The 21925-nt window shown below is 47.7% G+C and overlaps 1 protein-coding gene across 8 annotated transcripts in view; it reads right to left on the bottom strand.

Annotated features, from left to right (window-relative positions):
* Positions 1 to 21925, bottom strand: part of MAST2 (microtubule associated serine/threonine kinase 2) — a 188963-nt gene that overhangs the window by 8787 nt on the left and 158251 nt on the right. For 5 of the 8 annotated variants that reach the window (XM_075555633.1, XM_075555636.1, XM_075555641.1 and 2 more), the window contains 10 exons: positions 21517 to 21537; positions 19483 to 19561; positions 16977 to 17131; positions 15068 to 15143; positions 7494 to 7703; positions 3995 to 4096; positions 1895 to 2027; positions 1193 to 1254; positions 884 to 969; positions 285 to 493 (listed from right to left, as the gene is read on the bottom strand). In XM_075555633.1, coding sequence (XP_075411748.1) covers positions 285 to 493; positions 884 to 969; positions 1193 to 1254; positions 1895 to 2027; positions 3995 to 4096; positions 7494 to 7703; positions 15068 to 15143; positions 16977 to 17131; positions 19483 to 19561; positions 21517 to 21537 — 1133 coding nt within the window. The remainder of the gene's footprint in view (positions 1 to 284; positions 494 to 883; positions 970 to 1192; positions 1255 to 1894; positions 2028 to 3994; positions 4097 to 7493; positions 7704 to 15067; positions 15144 to 16976; positions 17132 to 19482; positions 19562 to 21516; positions 21538 to 21925) is intronic. The other 3 variants (XM_075555639.1, XM_075555644.1, XM_075555651.1) reach the window with 1 other exon arrangement.

The raw sequence follows: 21925 nt of genomic DNA, 5'->3' as shown, positions 1-21925 counted from the left end.
CCAGTAGGATGCAGCGGATAGGTCTCTATAGTTACTGGGCTGCTACCTCCTGTCCACACTGCCTTTGGGAGCACTTGACAGGGGCAGCCCTTGTGTTGAGCCCTTGTGGAGAGGGTAAGAAGCCTTGGCCAGCATGGCCAAGTGGTCTCTAAGACCTCGTGGCAAAGAGGGCTTGGCATGCTGGGTGAAATCCCACTCTAGACAAAGCTGCTGGCCCCAGCTCAGAGCAAAACCTGAGGGCCTGCCTTGGCTTTACCCCAGCACCTTGCCCGGTACCTCAGTACCTTCAACATACTCCATCACCATGCACAGGTGGCGCTTGGTCTCAAAGGAGCAGAACATGCTGACCACAAAAGGGTTCTCAGCGAAAGTCAGGATGTCCCGCTCCACGAAGGCCTGCTGGATCTGGTTCCGCAGGATCAGGTTCTGCTTGTTGATCTTCTTCATGGCGAAGCGCTGCCGGGTCGACTTGTGGCGCACCAGAAACACGGCCCTGGGAACACACCCCAGCCCAGCCCGGGGCCCTCTGCACCTGAGCTGTGTGAACCACCTGCTCTCACACTACACAATGCACACAAGGGGGTGGGGGCTGCTTATCAGCGAGAGGTTCATGAATGCTCCAGAGAGACCTGATATAGCAAGTCCTGAGGACGTGGCTCCATTCTCCCCAGAGCTTGGGGGTGGGAGGAGTGCTACCAACAGGGGCGGAGGCCTTGCCTGGGAAAGAACCAATGCTCAGCTATCAGAAGCAGCTGAGCCCTGGCTTCTCCAGGAGCCACAGGGAGGGAGAGCGCGCATCTGCTGCCCAGAAGCCTGGGAGTCACGCACGTCTAGAAAGAAGAGCCCAGGGCAGGAGCGCTGCACACCTTACCCCCAGCCTTACCCGTAGGCACCATTGCTGATGAGCTTGATGGTTTCAAAGTCCTCTTCAGATGGGGTCTTTTTGGATAGCACAGGTGCCCCCCGGCCCTGGAAGGAAGACCGGGAAAAAGACTTGGGGGTGCCCTCAGCAGAGCATCTGCTGCAGTCTCCTGTCTAATCTGGCTCAGCAGACGAATGATTTCCCAGTCAGCGTTTGCACCCATGGACCCACCCCCACCCTCAATTCAAAGCTCTGCGGAGGAGCTGAGTTGTGTCCTCTGGACCTTATAAGGAGAACTCACAGGCTTGCTTCCTTAGGCCTGGGCTTTACCTCAACTGAATCATCTGTTTCCGGAGTATCAGGACTATCGTAGCTGCTCAACTGGACCATATCTAGAGACAAAACAAGGACACCACAGCAAAGTACGTGGCGATGCCAGGCATTTCCTTAAGTCCATGCAGGGTAGCAGGTAATGCTTTGGGACCAGGAAATAAGTAATATTTCTATCTCTACTGCTGGGAGCCCAGTGCCAGGCACATTCGACAAAGCTTCTCTGGTAGAACTGGAGGCTTGGGAGGCTTCCTGGCAAGCAGGGTCCAACGCTGAGCTACCAGACCTCATCCTGCTGGCCAAGCTCTGCTGTGAAGTAGGGAGGGCAGGAGGGCAAGGACTATATGCCAGGGAAGTGGAAGCCCATGGTTGGTACACAGAAGCAGTCTGATGCCCAGAAGAATGGAGATACCATCTGATGCCCTGAGTGTTCCCAAACCACCCCCAACAATACAGGAGGGCTGGGAACGTGGCCAGGAAGAGGTGAAATCATGCGCAAGATGATTTGCTCTAATTTCAACTCAGCTGGACCCACGGCAGCCCCGATGGGGGTATATCTATTAAAGCAGAGAATGCAGAGTGGCCCCCTGCAGTCCTGAGGCTCCTAAGTGTTGTGCCATGTTCAGGTGCAAGCTAGCACTTCTACAAGCAGTTTGTCTCCTATTCATGGCTCTGGGTCTGGCCACCAGGCAGCATACTCACCCTCCAGAGGACCCCGTGTGAGGCCCAGCTGGCTAACGATGTAGCGGGGGATGTCACATTTAATCCCCTGTCCCTCTTTGGCTTGGCCTTCAGCTGCTTCTAACAGGTGGTAGAACTCTTCAGGGTCAAACTCCTGCACCGGGAAGGGGAGAAAGGGAGTCAGTGCCGAGGATGCACACGAAGGGCCCTGGCCCCTTTGGTTTTGCAGCACACACCTGAAGGGGAGGAGCACGACTTTCTCTTGATGATGGGTTATGCCTACTCCTGAGTGCCCAGAAACATCGTGAGCACCCGAGTGGGACAAAGTTATCTTGTAGGGCACTTCCAGACTGGACATCTAAGTATAAGCTGCAACAAAGATGAGCGCTTCACCCACAGTCTATTCACCCAGCCAGACGGCCCTGCCATGTGCCCCGCTGTCCAGAGCGCAGCCTCTCAGCCCTAGGCCGTGTGCACGCACTCACATAGCTCCTGCGTGTCTCCCGGGCGCTGAGGGCGAGAGCACAGAGTAGCAAGGGCCCCTACTGAGTGCCCCTGAAGTGCCACACTCTGGGCGAAGCCCTCAGAAGAAGCCTGTGGAGGAAATCATGGCACACTACGATGCACTGTTTTTCTATGATCCCAGAGGGAGAAAGGAAGAAAAACTCCCGGCATTCAAATCCAGACATGTTCTTGGAGGGAGGCCACCAGGTCCAGCTCCCCTTTCAACCTTTCTTCCCCTCTGTTCTCACCAGCTAGATGGCTGCCTAGCTGGACAGAAGGTTAGGTACACCTGGAAGTCTATTAAGTCCCTTTGCTTACTTACTCCCACCTGCTCAGCAATGTTCCCACTCAGGTTCACTCCTTTCTCCCTGTTCTCCTTCCATTGCCCGAGCCCAGGCCCCCCACTGTCTGCAGGAATGGCTTTCTGTGGGCTGACCACCAGGGCCAACCTGTCCTTCACTCTCCAAGTTGCAGTCAGAGCAATTGTTGTAAGGAGTAAATCTGATTAAATATTATTCAGAAATGAATTATGAATAGATTCCTGATATATGTATCAACATGGATGAGAATCTCAAAAAGGAGGAAAGCAGGCTGTGCCTGCTGCACGGCGGTGCTCTGTAGAGAAAGGCTGTAGGGAGGAGTGAATAGACAAGAGACACGATGAGGTGGCAGAAATGCTCTCTAAGGCAGTGATATATCTCAATTTGTTGAGCCTCGCTAACTTGTACACCCCAAGGAGAAATAGTCAGTTAGACATAAATTATACCTCAATAAAGTTGGTTAAAAAGAAAATAAAGTTCAACCATGTCACACTCTGGCCTAAATTTCTAGTGGCCACATCAGATCGAATGCAAACTCTTGAGTGGAGACACGGTGCCTCCCAGGACTTCTCGTGGCCTGTCTTCCACGTCCCCCACTCCTCCAACAGCGTCTTGTGAGCGCTTGTCTACATATTCAGTTCCACAAACGCACCAGGCTTGTCTCCCTGGCCAATTCCTCCAAGCAGCTAAGAGGCTTTTCCAACACAAACCCACACCTTATCCTTCGAGTTCCCCAATTAGCTCTCAGTGAGTGCGAGGGGGCTTCAAGCACTTCTTTCACTATGTTCTCCTTGCTTCTCTGCTGTGATGCTTCTGGTGTCAGTATGTCTTGTGTCTTCTGCTTGCATGCCCACACACCATATACCCTCGCTCTACTACAGAGCAAGCTTTTCCCGCATGCCCAGCTCTAGGGAAATCACTGTAGAATCTACCCTGGAGATGAGTGGCTTTGCTCGGGTCTCTCTCCCCAGGGTCTAGCATGAAGGAGGGACTGAAGAAAAATGTTGCCAAATGATGGCCTGAATGATTCAACTTGTTCTGTCCCTGATCTGGCTGGAACAGTGGCCTAGGGCCTGATCAGTGTGGATGGGCCAGACTAGTACCTGCCACACCCCCAGAACCATCCACTTCTCCTCATGAGTGCCCCATTGGTCCCCCATGTGTGCGTACCACATTTAAAACAGGCTTCAGCAACAGAAATGACAGAAGGTGCCACACCACCTTGCTGTGAGCAGGATCCTTCTGACTGCTTCCTGTTCCTACCCCAGCTGCACTGACCTGCCCAGGGCCCACTCACCAGGCATTCCAGGAGACGAGCTGGGCGGGCAACAACCATCATCAGCTTTTTCACGAGCAGTATCACAAAGGCCACCTCCGGGCTCTCCGAGCGTTCGTGGGCCTGCAAAGTGAAAGGTCACTTAGGTCACCCACTGGCTGGGCTGACTACGAGGGACGCGATTTGATGGTACAGAGAGCTCTGCAAAGCAAGGAGCTCAGAGAAGGCCACATGCGCTGTGAGGAAGGGAGCACACTGTTCATCCGGAGCCGTGTGAGCTTTAGAACATGACATGACATCAAGGACCAGCGCAAAGACACCAGCTTTACCTGCTCCTCCCTCGAGCAAGCTTACTTAGCCTCCAGACCCCAGCTCAAGGGCAACTTTCAAGGAATCTTCATTGATGCTATGTCCACCTTACACCCCTGACTGACCGCAAGGAACAGAAAGACCTCAAAGCAGGGGACTGGTATGACCAGGTGGGGATTTGAGAACAGTCACTTGAGCTGCCGTGTGGAAGATGCACTGAAGAGAGGAAAGCCCACTAACAGGCCACTGTCATGAATCAGATGGAAAAAGGTCTAAGCCAAGAGAGAAGTGGCCAGACAGGGCCACATGGGACGCTGTTGATTAGAAAAGAAGAGGACTGGGAGATAACATCAGCTTTAAAGAAACGGTGACACCATTCAATAAAATAGAAACGAACGCTAGGCAGTTTATGTGAGGGAATGCACAAACACATTCCATCTCGTACGAGAGAAAGGGCAGATTTAGGGAAAAGATAGGTTTCATCTTGGATTGGTACAGGGTGAGGTATCTACAGTGGGCACTTTTGAGGATCTGCTCAGCCCAGGAGTCATGTTTTTATGACATGCCTGAACCCTTACGCTCATCCCCACAGCTGACGGGCGAGGGTTTATCAGACTCTCCTCCCGGGGAAGTTACGAATGGATGAAAAGAACTGCTAATAGCAAAGGGGCTAGAATGCTCTGGGGTGAGATGAGATGGCTGTGCGTGTCACCACAAAGCCCGGAGAGAAGGAACGTTTCCTGTGCTTCTCCCACATTTGGCGTTTAGGTCAGGACCCTCCTGAAAGCCTGGTTACACTCAATTCTCCAATACTCACAATTAGTTCCTCTGACTGCGTACCTGCTCCGAGGTACTGTTCTACTGTTTTTGCAAGTCAAGAATCTTAACCAATGGGGATGGGGGTGAGGTTGGGGGGGAAGCAGCAGTCAAGGCTGCCAAGGAGAGTGGGGAGAAAGGAGGCCAGCCACGCAGGGTGGCACCCAGCATGTAAGACAGGAGGAAACAACCTAAGGAAAAGGTTCAAGAGATGTAAAATCTGGAGCGTTCTGTGGACGGAAAGAGGTCAAGGGATCTGGTGACGGGACCCTTGTGCTCTTGGTGACTTGCTTGAACAGTCCTCGTGAGAGGACGAGCAGGAAAGCTACAAGGCAGAAGATGGGAGTCATGAATAAGTTGGTGGGGCGAGAGCAAATGAGCACTCTTTAAAAAATTGGTTATGACATGCAGAGAAAGGCTGCACAGGTGGTGAAATTCTGCTTCTTCTGTAAGACTGCCATGCACCCTCTAAAGCTTCACCCAAGTCCCTGACCAGGTACTGCCCTAATACACTCATGTGCGTGCACAAGCACACCACGCAATTCCGGCAAGTTTCTGCTTTTCCAGCTGCTTCCTTCCATCACAGGCACCAACAATCCTGTTGTTTTATGATGGACCACCTGTCTCCACAGCCATCGGAGGGCCTGGTGAGGAGAGAGGCAGTAGCTTTCCCATTGTTTTCTTCCTTCACAAGCTAAGCCTAACACAGAAGTAGCTCAGTTGCTCTATTTGGAAAGACAGGATTCTAGGCTCTGGCTGAAAAGAAAGCTGGGTTGGGTTTCTGGCTCTGCTTCTTCACCTCTTTACGCTTCGGTTTCCACGTCTTTAAGTTTTATGTTTAGAGAATCACAAAACCTCCCTTACAGGATTTTTGTGAAGGTTGGACCAATCAAATGAGATAATGAAGAGTGCCTGGCATGTATTACGTGTTCATTACATATCAGTGATTTTTGCTATTTTAAATGCAAAATGGATAGAACCTTTTTCTAACTTAAAACCACTACCTTCATGATAAAATCTAAGTTCTTCCTAAGGCCCTGGACCACTCGGCTCCTGGCCTAACCTTTCAAATGTCTCTACCAACTTCCCCTGCAGGTATCCTTCCCTCCAGTCATGCCGACCTACTACAGCTGCCATTCCTGGGAAGTGTTCAGTTCTTTTACCCTCTGAGAGGTGGTTCATACGTCCCCTGGCTTTAGGAGGCGCCTACCAAATCCTCCCTCCTCCAGACTCCGCCTTTCCTGACCTTGCTAGGCAACGTCCACACGTCCTCCTCTGGGCTGAGGACCTGCGTGTTTAGTGATCAGGTACACTGCACTGCAATAAACAGTAACACAGCATTCTGTAGCAAGATCGGCAATGTACTTCTTCCTGCATTCTCAGGGCTACATTCTCCATAGAATGTCTGAATCTAAATATTATTTTTGAAATCAGAAGGGGGGAAATTTATAAAAGGAATTTCTATTACTCCACTCCACCCCCCCATCTATTAAAGCAAAAGTTTTCTCACTGTAACTTTTACCCATTGTGTAGTTATGTCTTCTAAGGCTACAAAGAACAATCTGACACTTGAGAGTTTCTAATATTTGATAGCAATAATTGGGACTATCTTTAATCATTCTTCTCTAGGTTCAACTTTTTCCTACACACATTTTCTTTGATCCTCCTAATTCCTAGACGCAAACATTGGAGTCTTATTTGATCACTACCCTGGATTCTCAGCTCAGTGTTCATGCATGGGTCTGGAGATACTGAAGGCTTCTGGACCAGGGAACATCTCAAGGAGGAACTAAGGAGGCAGACCACTAGGGGTGTGTGTGGACAACTCAATGATGCTTTGATCTTAGCCGTCTCGGGATTACCTGGGTCCTCCCAGAGTCTTTTTACCAGACCTTTAAATACCTACCATCCCCACTAGAGAAATTATCACCAGGCAAACAGAATGTCAGCAAATGAAAAAGCCTCAGGTCTCTTTTCCTTGCCTGAAGATAAATGGTCTGAAGTCTAACTTAAACCCATCTCTACAAGAAGAGAGCCCACAACAGCTTCTGTGGTCATTTGGGGGCTCTAAGTTACAAATCTCCTGGTTAAATACTTACAGACACTAACAATGTTAGAACTGAACTTAGAAAATTAAATACCCAAAGATTTGAGGTCCTTTGACACCAAGCAAGGTGGGAAACAGGCTTTTCTCAGAAATATAGGGGACCGAGGAGGAATCCACGCCCATCACCACCACCGTGGAGGGCGAACCCTGTGTACCACCCCAGTAAGGAAATATGCAGGGGTTAGGGCCTGATGGGAGGCACCCCTGCGATAGCCAGCCAGCTGGGAAGACCTGGATCTTCACTTGGACCGAGGCTCAATCCATCAGAACCAGGTGCAGGACACTCACATCTTGCAAGAGTTTCTCCAGATTCTCTTGAAGTTCGTAGAAGTAGTGTGACGTAATGAGGCCACTCCGAGATTTATTCAGGCAGTCTCGAGCCATCTCGATCACCTGATGATGAATGAAGCTCAGGGCTCCATCTGCCAAGGGCAATACACTGTCTGGCGTGTTGGAGGAAATAAATTCTGCCAGCCGCTCTTCCATCTGTGCAGTCGCCTGGGAACAAAAAACAGGAAAAGTGACCCTCCCCACTTCTGGTCCCAGAACAGGGAGGGCTCCATGTGAACCAGGCTTTCTGATGCTAATCACGGGAGACTTCCAAAGACCACCTTCAGGTGAAATTAAACTGCCTGAGCATAGAGTTAAGGCCTTCCATCAAAGCTTTATTTGTCTGCCATAACTTCCTGCAGGGCGGACTCCTTTGCCTTAGAGACACTTGCATACAGCAGCACACACACAGGTACGACTGTTTCTGATTCTAGATGGACAATTCAGCGACACAGATGGCATTGTGCATTCTGAATTGTTCCTTCCTCGTTGACATAAACTCACTGCCCCTGACTTTCCTGTCTGATCTTTCAGGTGGCTGTTGCCACTATGATCTCAACGCAGACAGGTCTTAGCATGGTTTAACTAGTTGAGCTAAACCCCTGCTTGGTTTAAAGATGTGAGCGGATAGTTTTGGTTCACAGTTGAAAGGTCATCTCAGAGTGATAGTTTCAGGGGTTTATCCAGCCTCCATGATTCTAGAGACTCTGGAGTCCATACAAATGTGAAATTCTATTCTGCTTTCTCTCCCTTTTCATCAGGATGCTTCTGTAGAGTCTTTGAACATATGTTCAATAACAATAGTAGGACATCATCTAGTTCTTCTCGTATTAAAAAATAGTAATATAATTGAATACTATAAAATTCACCCATTTTAATTAAAATTTAACATTTTTTTACAATTCGATTTTTAGGAAATTCACTACGATGAAAATCACAATAAGTCAGTTTAAAAACATTTCCATCACCCCGGTTAAGATCCTTCATGCTCATTTACAACTAATTCCCATTCCTACCCCTAGCAATTGGCAACCACTAGTATCTAAAGTCAATACAATTAGCCTTTTGTGGACATTTCATACAAATTAAAACATAATATGTGGTCTCTCATGTCAGGTATGGCTTGGCATAATGTATTTTAGTTCTTCGTACTATTTACACAATTCTAAAATTTCAAAATGGAAAGATGGGTGAAGGAGGTGAAGTATAATTGTTATTGCTGTAAACTGCATCGTGCCTTTCTTTCTTTTAAAACATTTTATTATTAGTGTGGTGAAGAAGGCGGATGGTGCCCGGCTACTGAGAGATATAGCGTCTGGGGACTTAAAGGCTTGAAAGCAAACAAGCAGCCATCTAGCCCAGAAGCAACCGAGCCCACACGGAAGCAGCACACCAACATAGGTGACCATGAAGGACAGAGGAGACCAGGTCTCCAACATCAAAGGTGGGGTGGTGGTGAGAATCACATCACCGTGAAAGATGGGGAGTGCGTGATGGGGACCCAATGCCCACCTGTAGAGCTGAACACCCCTTCCAGATGGGTAGTGAGGAGGAGATGGGCCACACAGGGTTCAGTGTAACAACAATGAAACTCAAAACCTTCCTCTAGTTCCTGAACGCTTCCTCCCCTCCCAATCATCATGACCCCAATCCTACCTTGCCTTGCGGACCTGGTTGTACCAGAGGATGTACAGCGGTGCAGTGGGGATCTGGAGGCACAGGGAATGTAGGACAGATGAACCCTTCAACACCAGCGGTGGGAGAGGCGACACCAGGAGGGAAGGGGGTGTAGAAAGGGAGAACCGATCTCGGAGATCTATGTGTAACCTCCTCTCTGGGAGATTGTCAAGGGGGAGGCGGGTGAGGGGAGACGCCGGGGAGTGTAAGATAAAATATAATTATTTATAAACTATCAAGGGACCAGGGGTGGGATCGGGGAGGGAGGGGGATGGGGGGAAAAAAAGGGAAACTGAGCTGATTCCAGGAACCCAAGTGGAAGGTGAATTATGAGAGTGACGAGTGCAACGAATATATAAGGGTGCTTTGCTCATTTGATGTATGCACAGATTGTGATAAGAGCCTTATGAGCCCCAATAAAAAGATTAAAAAAACATTTTATTAGGGACTCATACAACTCTTATCACAATCCATACAAACATCAATTGTATAAAGCACATCTGTACATTCTTTGCCTTCATCATTTTCAAAGTCTTTGTTCTACACTTAAGCCCTTTGCATCAGGTCCTCTTTTTTCCCCTCCCTCCCTGCTCCCCCCTCCCTCACGAGCCCTTGATAATTTATAAATTATTATTTTGTCCTATCTTGCTCTGTCCGGCGTCTCCCTTTACCCCCTTTTCTGTTGTTTGTCCCCCAGGGAGGAAGTCACATGTAGATCCTTGGAATCTGTTCCCTCTTTCCAACCCACTTACCCTCTACCCTCCCAGTATCGCCCCCTCACACCCCTGGTCCTGAAGGTATCATCCATCCTGGATTCCCTGTGCCTTCAGCTCCTATCTGCACCAGTGTACATCCTCTGCTCTATCCAGACTTGCAAGGTAGAATTCGGATCGTGGTAGCTGGAGGGTGGAGGAAGCATTTAGGAACTGGAGGAAAGCTGTATTCTTCAACAGTGCTACATCGCACCCTGACTGACTCATCTCCTCCCCTAGACCCCTCAGCGAGGGGATCCCCACCGGCCGACAAATGGGCTTTGGGTCTCCACTCTACACTTCCCCCTTCATTCACTATGGTAAGATTTTTTTTTTTTCCCGATGCCTGTACCTGATCCCTTCAACACCTCATAATCGCACAGGCTGGTGTGTTACTTCCATGTGGGCTTTGTTGCTTCTGAGCTAGATGGCCGCTTGTTTACCTTCAAGCCTTTAAGACCCCAGACATTATCTCTTTTGATAGTTGGGCACCATCAGCTTTCTTCGCCACATTTGCTTATGCACCTGTTTGTCCTCGGCGATCATATCATGGAGATGTGCACCCAATGATAAGATTTTTTTGTTCTTTGATGCCTGATAACTGATCCCTTCAGAACCACGTGATCACACAGACTCGTGTGTTCATCCATGTGGGTTTTGTTGCTTCTGAGCTAGATGGCCGCTTGTTTATCTTCAAGCCTTTAAGACCCCAGACACTATCTCTTTTTATAGCTGGGCACCATCAGCTTTTTTCACATTTGTTTGTTCACCCGCTTTGGCTTCAGCGGTTGTATTGGGAGGGTGAGCATCATAGAATGCCAATTTAATAGAAGAAAGTATTCATGCATTGAGGGAGTGCTTGAGTAGAGGCCCAAGATCCTTCCACCACCTTAATACTAAACCTATAAATACAAGCACATAGATCTATTTCCCCATCCTCATATATATTTGCATATGTACATGATTTGTCTAGACCTCTATAAATGCCCTTTGCCTCCTAGCTCTTTCCTCTATTTCCTTTGACTATCCTCCTGTCCCATTATCATGCTCTGTCCCCACCTGGTTACAGCTATACCTCTTCGTTACCTTACCCTTGATCATTCCCTACCAGGCCTGCCACACCCACCTCACCACCAATTTGGATCCCTTGTTGTTCCCTTGTCCCTGGGTTTGTTAACACCACATCCTTAACCCCCACCTCCCCCTATCCCATGTCCCCTCGGAACTGTCGGTACTGTTGTTTTTCCTCCAGATAGTTCATCCAGCCTGTCCTATTCAGACAGACCTGTGGAGATAATAACATGCACACAAACAGACAGAGGAAAACAAAGCAACAGTATATAACAAAACAACAACAAACCACTGACAAAGAGCAAAACAAAACACATCAAGAAAGAAAAGCTTGTAGTTAGTTCAAGGATCATTTGTTGGCCTTTGGGAGTGTTTTTCAGTCCAGTCTGTTGGGGCACCACGTCCTGGCCCCAAAGACCACTTTCAGCATTCCCTGGGGACCTTGCCGCTCCATTCCCTTGCTGTTCCGCTGCACTCCTCCAGTGCTTTGCCTTGGTGTGGTGGGATCAGGTCAGGTGCAATTCCCACACTGTGTCTCCAGTGCTGTCCCCCCCAGGGCCATGGGTCAGTGAGGGGCGTCATGTCTCATAGTGGGGGTCAGCCATGTGGTCCTCTCTGTGGACTGGCTGCTCTAATCAGGAATATCATCCTCACGGCCTGGTGGGCCAGGATGTGCTCCACTCTCTCCTCCTCCCCCTTAATTTGCTCCCGTGTCCTCCGATCAAACATGTCCCTCTCCCGGAGCTGCAGAGTCAATGTCATCCTTTGAAACAAATTCTTCTGGGGGCAGGGGCAGGCATCCACTTAATATTTGGTGCTGGGGCCAGCCTCCCAGACCTCTCCTGCATCGTGCCTTTCAAACAGATACAGTGAAGCTCTAATCTTGTTCCTGCCAACAAGACCTGTCATCATACAGAGTATGCTGAGCAGTGTCTTCTACAAAGGGGAAAAGGACGTGGTGAGAGACACACTGGGAGGAAGATAGCCGGTGAGGATTCATCTATAAGCCAAGGAACCCAAGGTAACCAACAAGGACCGAGCCCCTCTGGTTTGGCTTTCTAGTTTCCGAAACTGAGAAAATAAACTCCTATCCTTGAAAGCCACCACTTTTGGTGCTTTGTTACGGTAGCTTAGGAAATGAAGACAACTACCAGGTGGCTGAGCACTGGCCTCTGTCCTGAGTTGCTCGACCTTGGGCAGTGACAGAACCAGAACACACTTGGTGAGTGGTAGTCCATTCTACAGGGATCCTGTGGCATGCCATCCCTGACATCACAGCCCCGTACACAATCCCACCGTGCCAGCCCTAGGGTGGCTGATGGCAGGGGCTGGCCGGTTATCAACTGAAGCTGCCACTCGACTCCAGTTGGCTTGAGTTTATGGGAGGTCCACTGTTACCTAGGAGCGACTAGCTGCTTTTTGGAGGGATCAGATTTGTGGATTAAATTGGGGCCCCACAAGGGAGATTACCACCCATCCTGAATGCTTTTAAAAAGTCGCTATCTAATAAATTCTGATTCATGGCAATGCCATGTTTGCCAGCACAGACCTGTACTCCATAGGGTTTTCTTTTGCTTTGAAATTTTGTTGTGTTGGTGAGTCTTGTATTTTGACAGGAGTGAGGTCATTTGTCCTTTGGTGACTGACATTTCATTTAGCTTGACTTCAAGTGCCGCCCACATCAAGCCTTCCTTCTCCATTGGCGGAATAGTAGTCCATCACATGAACCGTGTTTTCTCCTTGCATTCACACATTACTGGGCATGGCGGCACCATTTAACTATTGTGAAGGTGCTCAGGGAACACTGATGTCCTAGTCTCTGAGTGTTTGCTCTGGGGCATATTGTCGCTCTAGTTTCAGTTCTCAAAGGAAGCCCCACACTCTTCCACAATAGCGGCATCACTTTGCATTTCCACAAGCAATGACTGAGTGTTCCCAGCACCCCGTCCTCTCCAGCACTGTGTTCTGTTTTGATCTGAGCCGTCCAGGGGGAGTGAGATGATCTCACTGTGGGTTGGAGTTGCACCGTTCTGACGGCTAGTCACACTGACTGTATTTCCATGTGCTTGGCAGCCATTTCTATGTCCTTTTTGGTGAAATGTCTGTTCAAATCCTTTGCCCATGCTATGATTGGGTTACTTCTCATTTTGCTAAGGTTTATCTATTTTTTGGTTATTAGATTCTTATTGGAAACATGATTTTCAAAGATAGCCTTCCAGGTGGTAGCTTATCTTTTTATTTTTTTTGGGGGAAAGACTTTTGAAAAACCAAGAACTTACATTTTTATGAGGTTTATTTATTTTTACTTTTGTTATATTAGATAATCCATAGTTAAAAGCTAGGCCTGCTAGCCTTGCCCCTATATTCTTCTAAGAATTTTATGGTTTGGGGACAGTTGTTTTAATTACATTACTCCGGCTAGGAGTTGGCTATCCCACAAAGACTAATCACAAGAAAAGTGGATTGGAACCTTGAGCCATGTAAAACTGTATCAACCGTTACATGTTCTTTAAAGCTGTTTCATACTATAAAAGCAGAGCTGAGAAGGGAGGGAGCACAGTTACATGACTAACCATATCTATATACTGATTAAAATTAAATATCTGACACCTTTGTTCACTGAGCCTCCCTCACAATATGCTCACAGGCAGATGGTTCCAGAAGGGGTCTAAGTTAGTTAGTTTATTGTGCCAACCTGGCCGATAAACACATGTGGGGTTAATTGAAAGACGAAGGGATAAATGGCTCCGTAAACCTCGCCTTTCTAGTTCTGGGGTCTCTTGTTTTGTGATGGTCACACCAGGGTGCAGCTGCCTTAAGCCAGTTCCCTGCTTCAATTGACAAGGCTCTCTTCCTGCAAGACATCCCCAAGGAGAAGCTGAGAGGACCTACCCTGATGCAGCCCTGGTGACTCCTGCCAGTGCTGAGATGCTTACACGTTCACTGATTCGGCTTTCCTCCTGCAGTCAGCGTCATAGTGTTTGTTTTGAGAGTCGAAGGAGGACTTTGTGGATTGGTGTTGGATATATGGGCTAATGTTGGACTTGGACAGCATTGGGTTGGGATGTTTTCTTGATATGCACTTACCCTTTATATATAACGCTCTCTCTTACACATGAGTTTCTGTGGATTTGTTTCTCTAAAGGACACAGACTGACACAGGGTCACATTCTTACTCCAAAGGCAGAGAACTGAGACCCTCCCAGGTCTGACACTATGTCTCTCCCTTTTGCTGGTTCTGCGTTACTATAATCAGAAATATAATACTTGCACTGAGTTCTGTGAGCCATTCCAGTAGATGACTGAACCTCAGAATTTATAGCCAGTTGGATAAGAACCAAGTGTGGCCTGAGGACTTCTCAATCTGTGGTTGAGCAGACTTGGACGTCAGGAGGATGTGCCTTTAATCTGTGTAACCTGTGAAGTTTGGCCTAACACTAGGTATCTGGTGTCAGAAGTCATTTGCAATGACCAAACAACAGAGGTACGAGGGCGATTCCTCAACTATCTCAGGACAGCAATCTACCTTTCTCCCTTAGAATGTTCTAGCTGGAGACCCCACATTTAAATGTTAGGAAGCAACCCTGAGGTCTTGGTCTGGTACTGAGATGCTACTTAAGAACTCTGTATTGAATGTATTATCTTTTATCAGGGGGCAAATCTTGTTCTGGGAGACTCTGGCTCATGGATCCATATGTGCAGTTAAAAATAAAGTCTTCAGTTCTCTCCTTTCCCTTTAATATTAGGAGGGAAGCCTAATTTCTTACCAGATACCCCATCTCCCAGGGAGAGGAGAAACACAGGTTCTGTCCACAGGCACAATCCTCAAACTTCCACTCCTCTGCCACCTCTCTCTGCTCAGGCAGCCTGCATGCCCTGAGCACCTGGGCTCCTGCTCCAGGTGCCTCTCTGCTCTTCTACTTGATTAGCTCTAGGGGTAGCACTTGGTCCCCTCACCCCAGTCTTCCCACTGGAGCTGACTGTAGGAAGCCATTCTCAGAGGGGTTACCGGCCTTTTACCTGGGGCCTTACCTTGGGGAATCTTTCTTTGTAAACATGATTCATCATTATTATTTCACTGTCGAAGGAAACTGGAGACCGTCCGGGACTAGACAAAACAGAAATAAACCTGTTACTTCTGTGCTATGGAATTATCACGTGGAAAGATGCCCATCCCCAGAGCCCCTCACTCCCAGTCTTTAGTGCCCCTAGGATGATCTCCCAGGACAGGAATAATAAAACCTCTGAGCTTTGGCCAGTGGGGCTAGGTATAACCCTGCATGTTCCATGAATCAAATCAAACCATTACCAAAGCAACCAAAGTGAAACTCTGTACACCTTTATCTTATTTCAGATAAACCATAGCCAGCGGGCCTTTGACCTAGGGGGTGACTGAGGTCAATTCAACTTGTAGTAAATTAGGAGTGCAAGTCACCCACAATAAAGAACAAGTAATGTTTTTTAGCCTAAAATTATTACTCCCGACCCCAACCTAAATCCCACTCCCCTGACCCTGTGGTCACACTCCATTGAAGAATTTCAAAGTTTGAGCAACGTAACTGAAAGGATGTTTGGGTGCTACTTAGTCTGGTGCTCCTGACATGTGATCCCAGTTGGACTGGATTCAGAGAAGCCATAAGGCCTTGAGCTTCACTGTATTTAATAACTCACTTGAGCTGTGTCAATTTCTTATGCCAGGGGTTGGCCAATTGCTGGCCAAATCAAGCCCACTCCTCCCTGCCATTCCTCCCTAAAGTGGCCCATGGCCTGTGTGCTGGCTGTACTGATAACAAGAATTTAAGAGTAATGCAGCAGTGATCTCCCTAATGTCAATGTAGTCCTCTCAAACTCAAACGGCCTCAAAGACGGCCTTTCCTCTGGGCGGGAAGCTAACACCACCACGATTCAGGTGCGGGGAGGCACTGGGGATGCGCACCAACTGCTCAAGTCACAAGTCATGATCCTCACCAAGCTATGACCTTGAACCAGACTTTGTGGTCTACTCAGCTCACTGCTGACACTGTGGGGTCCTCCACTTTTCTGGGAACCCACCCTACACGTAGTAACCATTCATCACTCCCCAGGAACCCTAGAAAGCTGAGCGAGGCATTAAAGCCATGTCAATTTAACTGCCATGCTCTTATCTTGGATTTTGGCACAGACTTATCAGTTATGCAAATTAATCTAAGGAATTCAGATAGATGAGCTGTTTGAGTTTGGTAAAGGCCCGCCCAAGTGATTAAGGAAAATGAGCTCGCTTATGCTCACTTAATTCAGCTTTTGAAACAGTCTTCTTCAGCCAAGTATGCCCAGGACTGATGTCACTACTATGTTGTTACTATGCTACTGTGATGTTACTCTTGTGCTCCTTTTACTTTACAGCACATGCAAACTGTGAACTACTCTGAAAGGGAAAAGAGATGAGCAAGTCGACAGTCTTCCCAGACTTCTTCGGGCAGTGAGCTGAGCACTGTGAATAAAGCCAGAAATGCCCTGAGTTTCACTGGGCTTAACACACTTGAGGTGTGCCCATGTCCTATGCCAGGCACTGGCCACCTATAGCCTGCGGTCTAATTTTGTAAATGTTGTGTTGCTGTCGAATCAATTCCGACTCACAGCCAACCTATCGGGCTGAGTAGAGCTGCCCCACAAAGTGTCTTCATGGGAGCAGATTACCAGGTTTTTCCCAGTGTGCATTCAAGCTGCTTTTTCCCACCGTGGATTCAACCTTTCAGGGCAGAGTGCTTACCCACTGTCAACGTTTACAGACTGTCTCTGGTTGCTCTCCAACGACATGAGCAGAGACTTTGTTGGCCACACAGGTTGTGTCAAAACTATTTACCACTTGGCCCTGGACAGAAAAAGTTTGCCAACCCTTGCGGCATACAAGCAAGCAGAGATCCACAGGTACTGGGTGCTGGGCAGAGAGAGCACTGCTCACCTGAGGCTGCGGGAGCGGGGCCTCATGGCTGGGGACTGCCGCCCCTCCTCATCTGGTACACTCTCTGTGCTGAAATGTTTGGTCAGAAAGTGCAGTTCATCGGCTGTGGGCTGGAAGGGCAACTGGTGCAGCTTTTCCTGTGAGGAGCAGGAAGACTACAGAGGGAAACATTAACAAACACCATTAGGGGCAGGGCCCAAGACAGTCTGCAGAAAGAAAACTGCACACAGCCTAGGGGGTTCCCAGAATCTATGTTTACAACGAAACCCAAAGGACAATCTTCAGTCTCTCGCTCCTTTTTGCTTTGCTCATCTCTGGCCCTTTAGAGAAAGTCAAAGTTCCGTATAGACTTGAGAATAAGTTGAGTTTTTCAGCACATTTTTAGTGCAGTTTTTGTGGTAAAATTAGGTGCCTTGGCTGATACTCGGGTTGGCGTCTCCTTGAGTATACATGGTATCTGAGTCCTTCGGGAGTCTTGGTGACATCAGACCGACATCTTCATGAGGTGTGAGGGTCCCATAACACTTAGAAGCCTCTTTCAGTGGCAAAAAGCAGATTTGTCTACATAGACCTTTTGCCCTCAGTGAAGATTTTGGCTGGTGGGAATGGTGAATAATCATGCTTCCTGGTTCAAGAAAGGTTCTGGGTATTTTCAGTGTACAAATGATAGCCCCTTTAGTTTTCCCTTCCACAGACCTTGAGAGAACACGCCTGTGGATGGTTCAGCAATGCTTCCTTTGGACTGTTAGCCAGAGAATGGGCTCTGCTGAGGCCCTGACTGTACCCAGACATTAGGGACACCAGTACATCAAGGAACAAGCCAGACATTTTTTTAAAAGTATAACTTTTGGGTTATACTTAACCAAAAACCACTGTGAGTTTGAAATGTGGCCCAATGAGAGAATTCTCAATGAACGCCTACTCTGAATCACAGGAGACCATTTGAGGGCAGTTCACCCAGGCACCCATGGGATGCAGCACCTGCTGTGGCCCCATGCAGTATGGGTTCAGCGGTTTCCCCTTCACCTGACACAATGACTGAGAGTAAGCAAGTCTCATGTCACTGGCCCACAGGCCATTCACCAACTGATTAAAAAAACCAAACACTGCCCCGGGGGTCAATTGCGACGCATAACAACCAACTGATTAAGGATCAGAAATTAAGACCTAAATCCATTCAGAGTCAAAGCTGCAGCAAACTGAGAGACCTTGGTTGTTATAGGGCACAAGCCTGACCACCAGGGGAGCAACCAGCATTTCTCTGGCTACTGGTTAAAGCTTCTCTTGTGGGACAATACTCTACATGAGGGTATACACAGATGGAGGGCGGTCTCCATAGCGTCTTGGAGGGCAGTGTAAACCAGCCAGTGGCAACAGTGGCCGGAGTCCATTCAAATATGGAATAGGAGTAACTAGAGGACTCTTAGCTTGACTCAAAAAACATGTTTCAGTAAAGGATGATGAGAAGAGTAGTACTTACTGGGGATGAGTCTTGTAGCTTTACAGCTGTCAAAAGATCAGTGAGATCTTTGGATTTGTGTACATGTAGTGTCTAAGCCAAGGGAATAAGTCACACTCCTTTCTCCTGCCTTGAAAAGCATTCATGAGGGATTCATAAAAAGAAAAACTAGGGAGAAAAGACCTTAAGAGTGGCAGGAAAAGTGAGCACGGGTCATAATTTGTTTTCAGCTGGCTGGCAAAGCCTACAACATTTGCCATTTGGTTTACTATCTGAAAAAGATGACCAGTCCTGTCACCCTAAACTCAGAGCCAAATTCACCGCCATTGAGTCGATGCTGACTCACAGGACCTTATAGGCAGGGTAGAAAGGGTAGAAAAGCCCGCCTAAGTTTCCAAGACTGTAACTGTTTACAGGGTGTAAAACCTCACCTTTTCCGCTTGGAGCGGTTGGTAGGCTTGAACTGCCAATCTTGCAGTTAGCAGTCCAATGCATAATCACTATGTCATGAGGACTCCCTGTAACCCTAGTTTCAAAAAAGCCTCCACCCTGGCTCAACGAGGAAGATTTATTTTCGGTTAATTGTATACAATAACAATTTGGCATCTATTGTGCTTTAGGCAAAAATTCTCCCTAATTCAAAATTTTAGGGAACTACAATTTCAAATAATCTTTCTTCCCTTTATTTTTGAAAGAAAAAAAGTGACAAAAGTAGGGAGAGGAACAGGAGGAAGGGGTTGCAGTTCTGGAAGTCTAATGGAAGAAGTGAGGAAGCCATGTTTAAAGGCCCCAACCCTGGACTTCCCTGGCAAAAAGCCAAAGTCCACCCTCAATTTCTTCTCTGACTTTGGTTACCCTTTCCAAGGGCATTTCAAGAGTATGGCATTCTGCCATATTCAGTCTTGTCAAACGATCTGAGTTTGGTTCAAAGGAGGAAAGGTAGAAAGAAAAGCTGAGAACCACTTGGCACTAACACAAGGATAGGCTCAATATCCCCTAGTAAAGGACTGCCTCTGCAGGGAGAGGTTTGCAGAGTCTGTGACTTACGGAGACAGTGGAGCTAGGAGTGTTGGTTCCATAGCCTGAAGAAGGCAGAGAGGCCAAGGACCAGCGCCGTCCGTCAGTCCTATGTAAGAAAAGATTATGAAGACCGTTTCCACAGGCTCCATTCATCCTGGCCCCAGATCTGTCTGCCCCTCCATCCTAAATTTCTGGCAGTTGGTTAACTCATCTCAAAGCAATACTCTGCTGTATCTATTTTATGTTTTCATCTCATCTCGACATGGGGGCCCACTACTGTGTGTTTTCCACTGCAACAACGAGTATCTAATTATGAAGGAGTCTGTGACTCTGAAGAAGAATATCTCTATATAATCCTGCGGTTCTGAAATAACCATCTTTATACTCTTGAGCCCGAATCGCTTTCAGGGACGCAATGGCAGAGGGCACCAATTAAAGGCATCAGTCAGTACAAGGAGGCAATTTCCATTGGATGAAATAATTTCCAATTCAAAACTCCATGTGGAGGGCACTTTGGTCTTTCCCAAGCCAGTGGGTTAGCAACTACCAAGAAATGGACCATCGTTTGGGTCTGCACTGAGCATGAATCCACAGATGACAGGCAGTTAAAGGCTGGCTAGAATCTATCCTAAAAAGAACAACAACAACCAGGTGCAATCAATTCCAAATCATGGTGACCCCCTTGTGCGCACAGCAGAAATACTTCACTGGGTTGGTTTTCAACACTCTGACCCTTTGAAAGGAGATTGCCAAGGCTTTCTTCCTTGGCACCTTGGGTATGTGAACAGCCAACCTGTCGGTTAGTAGGTGAGTGCTTAACCATTTGTACCACCCATAAAACCATTGGAGGATGTTTGCCCATGCATGACAGAACTCTTACAAATGAGGAGAAAGCTGATACACTTGGTTGCAACGGGGGCCTTGGGGGTGGGGGGAGGCTGTGGTGCTCTCCAAAGCCCAACCCCATTTGCTTTGTTGTAGAGGAGAAAGATCCAGGTTTTATAACATGAACACATAATTCCTTGCCTGAACTGTGGGATGTTATGCAGCAAAAACAATGTCTCACGGAGTTTGGCAGGGGTGGGGGTGGGGTAGGGGATATGCTGCCCTGGTTAAAGTTGGAGCAAAACTATCTTGTGTGTCTTGCCATAAACCTTAGAGCTGGCAATGGAGGATCAATAACCTCAATTTTCAGAGAACACTGAGACCCACGGCTGTATGTGATTTGGCCAAGGCTTTCCAAGGCTGTGTGTGGTGTGAAAAGGTTGAGCAAAGAGGAGGTAAAAGGAGGGATACTCTTGCATCTCCTTTTGAAGCACTCCTCCACACCACCAATACCTAGCAGCTTTCCCTGCTAAATTCTGAAAGGGGAGTCTGGGATTCCATGCTGCATGCATATAACTCAAACCTCATGCCCCCCCCCGCCCCCCCCCACCCCCGCAGCCAGCACATGTCAACTTAGCTCTGCAGGGAACCTAGCCTCTGAGGCAAAGAAATGCCCAGGAGAGTGCTCACACTTATGTGCACTCTGCAGTGTCCCGGGAGCTCTATACAGGAAACATACCGACACCAGGAAACATAACTTGGTGAAGATGGAAGCAGTATGACTCAGGGATGGATTTCCCAAAACCTTATCAAGTAAATTTTTCACTGTTAAGTTTTCCTCCATTATCTAGAACTGGAAGTCAGTTCTCTGGATACTGAAGGGCAGAGGGGTACTGAGAAATAATACAATACTGCCCCAGGACGCCTCGATTTCCTCTGCCAGTCACTTTCACTAGGTGACTTGTCCTGAGGCCACAAATTTAGAACTATTCAGCAACTGGAAATAATAAGCAGTTCCTGCTTCAAAGGATGTCAGCTCTGAGTCTTGGTTCCAGCAGGCAGTGGGGAATCCCTTGAGCCTTTTGATGAGATAGGAAAGCCCAGAGTTCATGCCCACAGTCAGAAAATCAATGCAATCATCTCTCAACAAGCACAACATCACAAACCCTATTTATCTGGCCATGCATAGCAGTTTCCCAGCACCTCTCCCCAACACACACATCCCTTACTTATTACCTGTCTGCTCTGTGTCCATGGCTGTAGTGGAAAGATGTACATTTTAGTGAGAATCAGGGAAACTACAGAGTGATGTTGGATCATGGGAATTTAGTCTAGTGTGGAAATCAGAAGTAAAATTTTATGATGAATGCGTCTATCCTTTGTGTTTTATCCTATCTGTCTTTTGAATGATATTCCAAAGTAATGTGATTCTGTAAGGCTCAAGCTTAGACCAGTAACAAATAGTTTCAGAATCCCTGGAATTCACAGAACAGTTTGAGTCCTAAGGATAATACTAGTTCCCCAAGTCTCCTATTTGGTTCAATTCCTGAAGCAGACACAAGGTCTCCCGTGGAATATGTTATCCCTTCTGCCTGGAATGCTCTGTACATCAGTGCTCCCTCTCATCTTTCAAGTTTTAGTTTAA

This window comes from Tenrec ecaudatus, chromosome 1, assembly GCF_050624435.1.
Source record: "Tenrec ecaudatus isolate mTenEca1 chromosome 1, mTenEca1.hap1, whole genome shotgun sequence".
NCBI classification, from domain to species: Eukaryota; Metazoa; Chordata; class Mammalia; order Afrosoricida; family Tenrecidae; genus Tenrec; species Tenrec ecaudatus.
This window is presented reverse-complemented; position numbering and strand designations above follow the sequence as displayed.